The sequence below is a fragment of the Strongylocentrotus purpuratus genome, unplaced genomic scaffold, assembly GCF_000002235.5.
Source record: "Strongylocentrotus purpuratus isolate Spur 01 unplaced genomic scaffold, Spur_5.0 spur5_scaffold_21, whole genome shotgun sequence".
Classification (NCBI taxonomy): Eukaryota; Metazoa; Echinodermata; class Echinoidea; order Camarodonta; family Strongylocentrotidae; genus Strongylocentrotus; species Strongylocentrotus purpuratus.
This window is the reverse complement of record NW_022145607.1, coordinates 36,103,656-36,117,124: the sequence shown is the minus strand read 5'-3', so window position 1 is coordinate 36,117,124 and position 13,469 is coordinate 36,103,656. Positions and strand designations below refer to the sequence as shown.

The 13,469-nt window shown below is 35.6% G+C and overlaps 1 protein-coding gene across 2 annotated transcripts in view; it reads right to left on the bottom strand.

Moving 5' to 3' along the window:
• The window catches only part of LOC583697 (myb-like protein X), a 30,803-nt gene that overhangs the window by 10,278 nt on the left and 7,056 nt on the right, over positions 1-13,469 (bottom strand). For both annotated transcript variants that reach the window (XR_004065846.1, XM_030994674.1), the window contains exons 2-4: positions 7,048-7,342; positions 5,033-5,176; positions 774-866 (exon numbers count right to left, since the gene is read on the bottom strand). Coding sequence is in view for 1 of the 2 variants with exons in the window: in XM_030994674.1 (XP_030850534.1) it covers positions 774-866; positions 5,033-5,176; positions 7,048-7,302 (492 nt within the window). In the remaining variant the exon portion in view is untranslated. The remainder of the gene's footprint in view (positions 1-773; positions 867-5,032; positions 5,177-7,047; positions 7,343-13,469) is intronic.

Here is a 13,469-nt window from a genome sequence, read left to right as displayed (position 1 = left end):
TGTCCACGAAATTTATGGGTTTAATTTTGAGCCGTTCCTTTGATCTGCAGTCGCGGATCCGCCCCTGCAGGCAATGGCATCATGGCGGTTTATGGGTAATGCTGATGATCACAGACCGAATAATAAACATAACTATTACGAAAACCAAATTAAAATATTACTGGAAGGTACAAGAAACACGACAGAATGACTCTTAGTATCAATGGGAAAGAAAAGTAAAAGTCAATTTCATACGGCTTGTTTTTCTACATAAAAGTTGCGGCTCTTCACAATAAGCATGTGAGAAGCAAAATTTAATGTCGGTATGCAGAATGTTTGTTAACAAGGGAGAGGGGGAAGAGGGGAGGGGAAAGAGAGGGGGTCAATTTACATGAAACAGCAATATAAAATTTCTCTTTATATGTTTGCAGAATAGAAAATATCCATCCATAATTATGTAAGCACTACGAAAATAAATCAATTTTAAGCTTAAGATTCAACCGAAATTACTTTGTGTCTGCATGAGACGATACCGTGCTTTAAAAAAATTAGGCGTTCATGAAAAATGAAAAAAATATTCCATCTGCTCCTTTCATTCTATATACAAAGATTTCATTAAAATATGAGATTAATTTCTGCATTTTCCACGCTCTGTCTGCTAATGTATGGTTATCTATTAGAAAGGGGTTTTCGCGCGTTTAATACATGAGTGAACATACTGACTGACTCATAATTTCTTTCATATCGATCGCACCATGTATGGACGTGCTGTCTGCCAGCCTAAATAAACTCACCGCTGATTGGCCGCTGATGGTCCCATTCATGACGTCATTAATGACGTGGACCCACCGGTCCCGATCAGCTGGATTCACACAGCCAAATATGATCTGAAATATGAAATGAAAAGTATGATAAATCAAAGACATTAAAATATTCTGAACATAAGTAAATGAGACAGGCGGGTTCAAGGGATCAAAACGGCTAACCGCTACCCCCTCCCGCCACGCCTCATTTAAAAGCCATCATAACAAAATCAATTCAGTTCAATAAACGTTTATTTCCTTCTCAAAAACAAAAACAAAATGAATACATCATGAAATATAATATAAAAACAATGCACGATAAGTCTGTAGTGGGGTCGACATAACAAAACAAAAGTGAAAGGTAACAAACCAAATGGAATTCGTTTATTCTATAGCCCCCCCCCCCTACACACTCCCTTCCCCCACCCCACCCCTTTATGGCAAGCCTGGATCCGATCCTGAAAGATTGTTCAAAAGATTAGTTGGATTCAAGCAGAAAATAAATGGATTCGGAGTGTGCTATGGAAAGAGGAAGGAAGGAAGGAATATAAAAATATCTTGTACAGTTACTAATCTATTTCTTTTTCCGACAGGGAACCATATTTTACACCAATTAAAGTACTGGCCTTCTAACCTGGTATATAACCAATATCTTTATTATATCTTTTTAAATAATAATAGCGTCTTATTTACCCAGGGTAGCCACATCACTATGAATAATGCTCTCCCTTTGTGCTCTGCAATAAGTATTACCCTATATAAGCAATTGGCAAGTACTCATTTACACCTTGGTAGAGGATGGAAAATGTGGATTAATGTCTTGCCTCAAGACATTGGTGTCAGGCTGGGGACTGAGACTCGGGTGAACGAACCACTATACTCCGACACTTCCACTTCAACAATTAATATTTAATGACGAGTGTGAAGGCGCAAAACAGCTCATGGATGTTCTCATGGATATTTCTTTTTTCCTTGAGAAAAACTCTGCTGCATAGATACAAACGTTTGGCTAGTTTTTAAATCATTTGGAAAGTCAGCGTGAGTTTAAAAAAGACATTCTACGAACAATCAAATTAAACATGGATTTAGAAAAATATATTGTGTATAAGAATAGAAGTTTAACCTCTGACAGAATACATAGGACCATATAGTAAAAGATTGGAAATTATCATATCCATTCTGCTATTTCTCAGCTTATCATGTTTTGTGCAAACATTAAATGCAGGAATTCATTGGTAGTTCAGCCCATGACATATCTGGAACAAATTGATCAAACTTCTTCTTAGCAACACTACAGGGTTTAATTATGCTTTCTGTTGATTCAGTTTATTTTCTTATCATTCAGGAACAGTTAGGTCTAAATCGGCATTAATCTCTTTCTGACAATATTGACTATAATTATCTACGCCTTATCGTAATGATGAGGAACAAACATAATTATAAATAAATAAAACTCTTTCGACTTCCTCTTTCATAAACCGACATCGCTTAAACCACAGGAACTAATAAATATCGCATGTCATCAAAATGATGTAAGGGAAATCTTGCTTACATTTTTTTGCCTGTCAAAAATTTGGAAATCAAAGTGGAATTTGGACGCACTCAACGTACATCACAATATAAGTAACTTAAAACAATGGGAGGTCTATTGGGAACATCCTATCGCAAAAAAAAATTGAACAGGTTAAAGGTAAAGACCAGTATTGGAAACGCCCCAATTTCAAAAAATGAAATGGAAGCTCTCATTACCAATCATGTGAAAGAATATGTTTTGACTAATACATGATGATAAAAAAATTTGCCGGGAAACCGCCTACTAATTCATATATTTGGTAAATTTGTTTCTCTCATGGTCTGTGAGAGATATAGGGTAGTCCCATATACATCTTTCTGTGTATAGCGCTTGTAACTTTACGAAGAATGGGCCAAATTTCTTATCATTTTGATGATTCCAGAACCTTGCAGATGCTAGATGCTAGATGATCAACCTTTTCTGATCGATTCCACAACGTTTATTTCACAATGCAATCGCATGACCATAACTGGTCTTTACCTTTAAGTGAACTGGTAGTTGTGGGGATTTTCCCTATTGTCTTCAAAGTTTAAGTTTGCGTGTAATTTCGTTTTGGGTAAATTTCATGGCATTGCAAATTATTTGGCATTAGTTGAATCAAAATGTACCAATTACGGTTCAAAATTGTGCATAACCGATTTAAACCGAATACAGCATCAAACATCACAGAGCTGTAATAAATTAAATAAGCAATCATAATACGTTATGCACTATCCAGATTTTTTTTTAATACGTTATGCATTATGACTGTTTTCATAATTATATAACTATAAAATGGTGCGTTAAAATATATATAATATAATGTTAACGATAAAGAAGATACAAAGTGCGTATTCACATTAGATATGGCTGCAGTCTAGTGTTCCAGAATTAAAATATTAACAATGTTAAATATTATAATTTCAGTTCAAGAATGTAGCCAATGAGAGGCGTCGAAATGTATCACATGTGCGTGCATTCATTTTTACCATAATATGCACGGGGAGTGCATTTTGGTGATAACAACCGTCCATTTCTTGACTTTAGACTCATATTGTAGACGCAGCTTATAAAACAATATGATAACACATGTTTTAGCTGGTGCATTAGTGATATGCACTGCACTTGGTTAAGTCATAATGAGACGGACAATGAACTCGACCAGTCTCGTTCATTATCCTACTGTGACTTAACCTGCGTGCAGTGCATATTCACTAATGCACTCACAAACATGTATTTTTGTATACAAATTAATATACGATTGTGATATAGCAAAATAATAACTGATGTAATTATCAAGTCTTGATTACATCCATTTGGCTTCATGAAATATTATGTAATTTAAAAAAATATCACTTTATGTTTCGATATGGTAATGTCGAAATATGCTTCGGTCAAATATCAATCAAAAAAAGATAAGCTAGTACTGTATAATTATGGCTATTATTAGTATAATCATGCTTGTTTATTGAAGTATAATTCCTTGCCCTTAACGTTGTGCCCTCGTTTATCAGTCAGCATAGTTTATTATGAACCACGATGGTACTTTCAATTGGACATAAATTTTATCGTACATTTTAGAATAAGCTTTAAATTCACTGAAAATATTATCTAAATATCTTCATGATCGTAATTCGTAAACCAATATAGCATGGTACCACTTGCCTAAAGCACATTGAGTATACTACGATTATGCGGCAATACACTCGAAGATGTGTACGGTCAACATAATCAAAATAGCTTATTATAAGCCACGATCGTACTTTGGACATAATTATTATCGTACATATCAAAATTTGCTTTGAATTCACTGAAAAGATCATCTAAATATCTTCATTATCGTAAACCAATATAGCACTTGCCTAAAGCACATTGGGTATGATGATTATGCGGCAATACACTTGAAAATGACTGTACGGTCAACACGCGCATATAATCCTAAACATGGGCAGTCGTCATCTCATTATAACCCGTTACCATGGCGCACCATCCCGTGCACGCAGCTATCAACCCACAATCACTACTCATTCTCGCTCACTCTGTGCGACAAAGGGAGACACAAAGAGAGGGAGGGTCGTAATGCATGGCGTGGTAAACATAGAGAGGGAGATGGGAATAAGCTAAGGGGAATTTGGAAAGGGGGTGGAAATAGGGTTAATAGAGAGGGAGAGTGAGATACATGCATGTTAAGGGGAGAGGTAGAAAGAGAGGGATGGAAAAAGAGAAATAAAGGGAGATAGAGGGATCAGGGAAAAGAGAGAGACAGAGATAGAGAGACAAGGAGAGAGAGACAGAGAGAGAGAGAGACAGAGAGAGAGAGACAGAGAGACAGAGAGAGGGGAAGGGGAAGATAGGCGACGATGGGAAAGAGAAAAATAGATCGAGAGAGGGGGAAGTGAGACAGAAAGACAAAGACAGACAGAGAGAGACAGAGAGAGAGAGAGACAAACAGAGACAGACAGACAGAAAGAAAGATAGAGACACAGAGAGATGAAAGGAGAGATTAGGAAGAGACAGAGAAAGCGAGAATGATGATGATGATGTCTGCGATTGAAGGCCGAACGTTCGCATCTCCACAACAATAGAACCTACGAAATAAGGGTCCGCATTCGACTGCGCATCCCACCAACGTAGAATTCACAATCTCATATCTCCTTGATAACATAATGATATGATTTGAAGGTTTAGTATTGCTTACCTGTCGATTAGCTCCAGCATTGGGGGTCTTCTGGATGAGAAAGCTATTCCGTTTCTTGCTGGTCACAGCTGCTCTGCATTCGACAACCTGCTTGAGCTGAATGAGGAGACACTCCCCTCGCTTGCCTGTGGAGGTAGCGGATACCTTGATTCGAGCAGGACAGAGAGACAGAGAAAGATACGATCAATTGAGGGCGTGCGTAATACACACATCACTCGACATAAACAAAGAATGATTATTAACATATCCATTATTCATCAATATTCTTGCTATCATTATATAAGATTGAAGAAATGATTTTGTTTGTTTACTTTCTTCTAAAGCAGTGTCCAATGTCATGCTTTACCGTCTTTCTCTGAGGTAGCCTACTTGGGCGCGCGCTCCACCCCACTCCCCCCCCCCCCCCCCCATTCTGTCTTTCTCTTTCTGTCCGTGTCTCACTGTCTGTATTTCTCTCGCTATTTTTCTCTGTATCTCTCTGTCTGTATCTCTCTGTCTGTATCTCTGTCTGTCTGTCTGTCTCTCCCCCCCCCCCCCTCTCTCTCTCTCTATCCCCTTATAATTTAATTAGACTTGAATAATTTTCTTTTGTTTCTCATACGGAATCATCCATATCTGACACTTTATTATGTGATTATTTTAAAAGCATGATTCAAGGGTGAAGGTGAAGGGGGTGAATTTCAACCCCCCCCCCCCCCCACCACCATTAGGACGGTTTCTGAAATGTTAGTTTTCACATGAGATCTCAAGATAGCATTTTACACAAAGAATGTATAACCCCAAAGCGTAATAATAATTATATCACCTCCCCAGCCCCCCCCCCCCCCCTTCAACGTAGGGGCAGCATACCGATTGCCAATGAGCATGCGCGTTAGCCTTGGGATAATTGACAGCTTGCGATTTTAGTTATTGGGAACAAGATCTGAAAATAGTGCATAATTGGTGTAAATTACGAACAAAAAGCTCTTACACGAAACAGAATATAAATGAGAGGGCATAGAAAAAAATATATAATCACTCAATAGATGGCGCTCTTTCATATATTGCATTTGATCTGTTTGTGCCATACACTCTCAATCGGGAGAGGTGGAATAACTTTCCCTTCTTTTTTACTCATAGATACCCTCAATACCCTCATACCACTCATTCACTCGCTTCACTTTTAAAGAAAGAACTGTAATTGCATCAATCTGTTGTCTTAACATTCAAACAGAGGGGGCGGGGAGGTGCCTTATGCTGGATAAGCAAAATGTTCTTTACTTTAAAGGTAATGCAAAGTTTTGGAAAATTGGTTGGTTATTCTTTAAAATGTTGATATATTTTGATGCACATGTGGATGTATTATAACCACTAAAAACTAGCCCCTAAAACATCTGCTTACGAGAAATTGAATATTAAATGTATCGGTGCTCCCGATGAATTTCAAATAGCGCCTACGGCCATACAATGGTAGCTGCGACCATGAAAATCTCGGAATATGCAGTTCTGGGCCCCGTCTTATAAAGAGTAATGTTACGATTGATCAAAATCAATCGTAAGCCCTCTAATCAATCGCAAGTTTACAGTCTCCTATCTCTTATGTAAATACTTGCGAATGATATCAATTCTTTATAAGACGGGGCCCTAATATATAATTCCCAAACGGGAATAGAAAATCGGTCGGTTTTAGACAAGAAACATTGTTTTGAAGCCTAAAGTAATATCAATTTAGAGAGGTAGCTATACAACATAAATCGTTTATTATTTATAATTTCAACACCTTCGACTCGATTTCGAACGCGACAACGATCACTGAATAATGTAGGATCGCATATGCTTCCAATATGTTCATTCATGACCCAAAAACTTTGTATTACCAGTGAATTCTCTGATGGGATGGGATGGGATATTAATTCAATTCAGGGTTTGGTTAGGGGTCCGTTTCCATTTGAATATAATATAATTATTTACATTTTCATACAACTTTGGACTATACAAGTACATTTTGCTTCCTTTCATAAGACAAGCAGTCTAACCTTTTTGTCGTAGATAGCTAGCTGTCTGGTATCTGCTCGCACTTTGACGTATTTCGACTTCCATCTCGTGCAGAACATAATACGAGATTTGAGATTGAGAGCCCCTTCGTGAACCACGATGGGTCCCTGATTATCAGATGACCCCGTGTCAGTGTCAGGTGACACCATGTCAGTATTAGGTGACACCACCACGTCAGTATCACGTGAGACCACGTCCGTATCAGGTGACACCACGTCACTATCAGGTGACATCATGTTGGATTGTTTGTGACTGATGAGCTAGAAATATGAGGGACTGAAAGAAAGAAAAACAGAGATAATTGATTAGATTACATTCACAATAAGAATGAGGTTTATATTCATATAGGTTTTCGTAACTCCATATCTTTTTCATATTCACTGAGTTACTGAATTGATTATGAATAACACTGCCACCACCAACAACAACAATACTACTACTACTAACATTACTACTACTACTATTACTACTACTACTACTACTACTACTACTACTACTACTACTACTACTACTACTACTACTACTACTACTACTACTACCACTACTACTACTACTACCACTACCATTACCATTACCATTAATAATAATTATTATTGTACTGATTATAATAACGACGATAATGATGATGACAATAGAATTAACAAGAACTTCAACTTTGAAATTGAATATAAAACGATGATGGTATAGTCTTTATAAGGGCTAGTTATATTAATCATGATATACTCAGCACAGTACACTACTATTTCTTGTATAGCGTGTGGGTGTATAACCTTGTACGTTCACAGAACAAAATATAAGGGCGTTGTTATGGCCCCGTAATAATCATCCTCATCACGATAAAATACTTTCAGTTCCCTATCATTAAACATTATGAAGTACATGTCGACTGATTCTATTTCCTTATAAGGGTCACTATATACATAAATACGAAGAAAAAATTACGAAGGATAACACAATATTATACAACTCACTCCTAGATCCCCGCCAGAAAATAAATGAAAATGAAAACAGTTAATATTACTTTAAATTGCTTTTCCATTCAGTTTAGTCTTTTCGTAGGTTGAACTTTTACACCGGAAATGAATCACAAACAACAATTAATCTTACTACATGTATTAAGACTGTCTTTCAAATATATACAAAGTTTAATCACTTTGTTTTCGGTTTCATGATGATTCTCGAAGCTTGTGAACCAATCCACTCTGATAAATGAACCAAGTATACTTTCAAGATGAACATCAGTCCTTCGGAAGGGAAAAGACAGTGTTTATAATTTCCTTGTACATCCCTGTATTGTACCGTTCGAGGGTATCTTGTTAAAGATCAAGATACCCCCGAACGGAGACAAATTTCGGAAAATAGTATTGAACTGCTTGCATTAAAAGCGTTCGTTTGTTTGCTTGTTATTGGGATTTTTTGTAGAGGGAGGGGGCTGCCATAATAACATAATGTCTTTATGAAGACATAAGGCTTATAGAAAAGCTGAGAAATTTGAAAAGAAAAGTTAATACAAATAAATTATCCACTGTATGCACAACCTTTCCAGCTAAAAAGACATTTTTCATTCAATTTCTCATGTTTGCTCATCACGTTCATGTTTTTAACTACGGCATTGACCTACATAATCAGCTATTCAAAATATCTTTTTTTTTGTTCTTCGAATAAAATGCAGTTTCATTATCAAAAGATGGTGACGGTGCTTCAAAGTACTTATATGGTGTCAAATTCCTCTTTCTAATGGTGGAGAAATTCACTTTCAGTTACTAGGTTATACGACGTATTCGTAACCTCGAGTTTTTGTTTTAATATTGTTTTCAGATGGCACATCATGGCAGGCACCGAAACTGAAATAGGCCAAATATTTGAAAGGAAATGCCAATTGAAGAAACTGTAACCACCAACTATCATTTTCATTAGTCTTCAGGTTGTATTTCTGGGGGGGGGGGTGTTTCACAAAGATCTTAAGTCGAACTTAACTCTTAGTTGGACTTAAACATTATGAAGAGACTTAAACATTATGAAGAGCCATTTGTAGCCTTAAAATATATTCAAAACCACAAATTCAAGTATTTTAGACTTTTCATGAATTCCACACCAAGAACATGAAATCTCCTTGATTAAAGAAAATATGAATGATTAGAAAATCAAAATTGTATGCCTTTTACAAAATATTTTCAAAGATGGTAACGGCTTTCCATAATTGTTAAGTCCAACTTAAAGATAAGTTCAACTTGGGATCTTTGTGAAAACACCCCCAAGATCTCTTATCATCCACTTCTAGCATGACAAAGGCGAAAATTTTTACTTTTTGTTATTCGTAATATAAGATTCAAGACGTTCAAGTCCTTTTACTTTCACATTCTTCTATCAGCGCCTAATCATTTCTCTCGTATTAATTAGTCCTCGAAATATGTTTGATTTTTATCAGTCCAATGAGTTGTACTATCATACATACATACATACATACATATTGATATTTATATAGCGCCTTTACATAAACATGCTCAAAGCGCTTTACATTAGTAAATAAAAACAGAATAATTATATGCTCTCCAAGTAGAACTCTAAAAGAAATCGGGTACAATTCCACCCGATACTGGATAATTAAAAAAAAAGGGAATATGCATTTTGATATGTGAAATTTCACCTAACATTGAGTAAAAGGTACTCAAAATTACATAACATTTGCCCAATATTGAACACAGTTTTACCCCCCCCCCCTAAAAAAAGGGTATGTTCCCTTTTACTCAACACTAGGTAAACTTCACCTTACCTTACATTTTCATGGTTGTATACGTCATTTTATCAGATATTCTACTCGGCTTAGAATATTGACAAACATCACTCGTAATACTCTTTCCCTTGCCGCGCCGTTTCGATTTTCATCGATTAAACCCGTTCCAATTCACTTTTAAAGCAATGTATGACGTATCAATATGATCAAATAACGTTTTGGGGGAAATGAAATATACCCCATCAAATAGCTCTTAACGAGGATCTCTTTCCAGATAGTTGCTGGGTCTTGCTGTTAACGTTGCCAACTTAACTGTTTTCGCATATGATTGTATATAACAGGACAATGCACGCAAATGTTGTCGTTATTCGCGTCAATTCTGTACGCATTTAAATAAATGTCACAAAATGAAGAGAAAAAATTCTTTGCAAGCTTTAATTAACACTATATTCCTACATGCATAATCGTTATTTCTTGAAACAAATCCGAGAGTAGAGACTCTGAAACATTGCTTCTTTCTTGATGTTAGGCCTATACGACACGATAAACTAATGATAATTATGTTATCTCTCAGGAAAAAGTATCCCCCCAAATCTCACACAACATTTATTCTGACTTTCTCTTCATGAGCCACATAGAGACTGGAGACATAATCTTTTGCCTTCAAAGCCCCTCTAAAGTATTGGGAGCCCAAAAAATTTGACGGCAAAATTTCACCTAAATTGTATCATAATGTGAAAGAGGATGTCATTTAAGACACATTTCTGCAAGGATCTTCAAAACAAAATACAAAATTTAGGTTTTCTGCGTACAACAGAAAAACAAATTATGTATTTTTTATCAAGATTTTTTTTCGGGGGAGGGAGAAGATCTTTGCAGAAGACAGTGTGTCTTAAATGACATCCGCTTTCACATTGATTATGATACAATTTAAGTGAAATGTTGCCATCAAATTTTCGGCGAATTCGGGGCTCCCAACACTTTAGAGGGGCTTTAAGATGCAATGAAAATGTCACACTATATAAATCCACTGTGGACGAGAGACACACCTAAACTGCTTCCGAGCTAGAAGACGATTCATGGCCTGCGTTCAGCACTGATTAATTAATGTGTGTTGAATCTATTAGATATGGGGAACACAGATGTATATCATTATTAACCTATAATGCTCCCTTGATACGCTCGCTGAACAGCCATGCTAAATACATCTGCTTTATTTCCTTCTTGGTAATAGACCTACCTCTCCCCCATCCCTATATCCTTCTTCTAAGCTGACAGTTAGGGAAGGCAGATAATCTGCAGTACAAGTAAACATTTTCTTCCTTCATATGGAGAAATTAAGATTTGCTTTCTTTGTTGTTAAAGGCATCATTTAGCAATGCTATAATAATCTGAGATGCATGGCCCTACGTTTTATCAATGTCTGTGATAAATATTGAAGCCCAATTAAAAATTGCGCTTCAAAATGTTCATGAAGTGCCTAAAAAAGTAAAAATCTTTGAGTGACCGGTTTTACCATGCTCATTTTCCCCAATAGACTGTAGTATTAAAATCCTTTTGGAAAACGAAAAATGGAATTTCGATTTCCAATCATAAATATCTTGATAATCAGACAGGCGATCGGCTTGTAAAAGTCATGGGATTGACTGACCTACAGGTTTATATTTACGATTGCAGCATGAGCTAAATCCAGGATTTTGTTTCAGAATCTGAAGCAATGTCACTTTAATTTGCGATGTGGTTTGCTCTGATGCATATCCCAGTGTTGCAAACCTGTCATTTTACATTGTCCACGAGGGGGACCTCGTGATATATTTCCCGTACAAAATAGGTCTGTTATTCATATATTTCATTTAAAACATAAACACGTCATCATGTGATAATTATTGACTAATGGTCTTTATTGGTATCACTTTCATTTTAATGCTAATATCAATAAAAGTTTTCCTTTAATTCGATGAAATAAATGGATCAAAGTGTGACATATTTTATGTAATCGCTCACTAGCTTGGTTGACTTTGAGTTTGTGCTCATATATAGTGTAAGGCTACTTTAGTACCTAATATTTATAAACGTTTTTTTTTTTTTTTTTTTTTTTTTTTTACAATGATTGTTCACTGGCGTATCCAGCATTGAACAAGGTGTTCGCTCCCCCCCCCCCCCTCCGGTTCGAAGAAATGCCTTGATATCAGACAATGCGCCGGTATGTCTTCATCGCGAAGGAGCTGGCCATGTTTAGCCGACCCCTCATAAATTGTGGAGGGGATTTTGCCTCTACACCCTTTTACTCACACGGTATAAACACCATGGTTTAGGCATAGCATTTAATAACGGATTAAGATTTTGTTTTTATTTTTAAAGATAGCCCAAATTTGATAACAAATAAAAAAATCTTTAAAAAAATTTAAAAACATAAAAAACGAAAATAATTTGCAAATGTATGTAGGCCTAGATTTTATTTTTGAATCATATTGAAATTGGCCCAATACCATCATATGTTCGGAAAAAATATCAAATTACATAAACCACCTCCACATAAACTTTTGAAAATCCGGACGTGAAACTAAAACTCAATTTAATTGGCTTAACCATAATTATTTAAAACTTAGAAGTAATACTATACAACTTGAATCATAATTATATTGAAATTGGCCCAATTGATATCATCTTATGTTCAGAAAAAATATAAAATTACATAAACCACCTCCACATAAACTTTTGAAAATCCGGACGTGAAACTAAAAATCTATTGATTGACTTAACCATATTTAAAACTTAGAAGTAATACTATACAACTTGAATCATTAAGAAAATCATTATGCACTTGTCAATAGATCTGCATTGTTTGACAATGTCTAGCAACTAATGTTTCTGTTTCGATCATTTCTAGGGGAACATGATTATGACCATATATGGGCAGCTTGCTCTGCTCTTAGCGGTGAGAGTAATGAGAAACACAGCTCATGGTCACGTGACTATTGTATCCATGATGCGTGTGTCTTACACTCATACTAAACTTAATTAAACATCGTATCATTTGTGTTTAAACTAATTACACTTTGGTTTGGTTTTCAGTATAGTTAATGGGCTGTAGACAATCACTTATTTAATCTAATATCGTATGTTTCATGTATCATGTTATTGATTTTCTTTCCTCCGTTGTTATGTTATATTCTGAGCGCCTCTTAACAGTAACCAACTTTTGTTGACAGTGTCAGCCAACTCAAGAAGTACAGAGAAAATAATAAATATAATATTGAATAAATATGTATATGCATGAATACATGAATAACGTTCCAGAGTCTGATCGTCTTTGGTCTGTTATTTTCAGAGTTACTATTCATTATAAACAAAACAAATTGCTATATTTTAAACGCAATTTGAATTAAAAACTGATGATGAAATCTACCATTGGTAATATCACAACAAAATTTAACACTATTTTTAATTTTCTTTAAGATACTCTTTTCACAATATTCAATAATAAGATGTGTATATAAATAACTTGAAACAGGATGAGGAAACAAATCCATTCTGTTTCTATTCATTTCCTTATCTTAAAAACATTAAATCGTCAATACCATTATAATTTGTTAACGACTTTTCTTTTGTATTTTGATTTCATTTTGATTTGTCACAGTTGTTCGCCTTCGAGGTTGTTTATTCCTT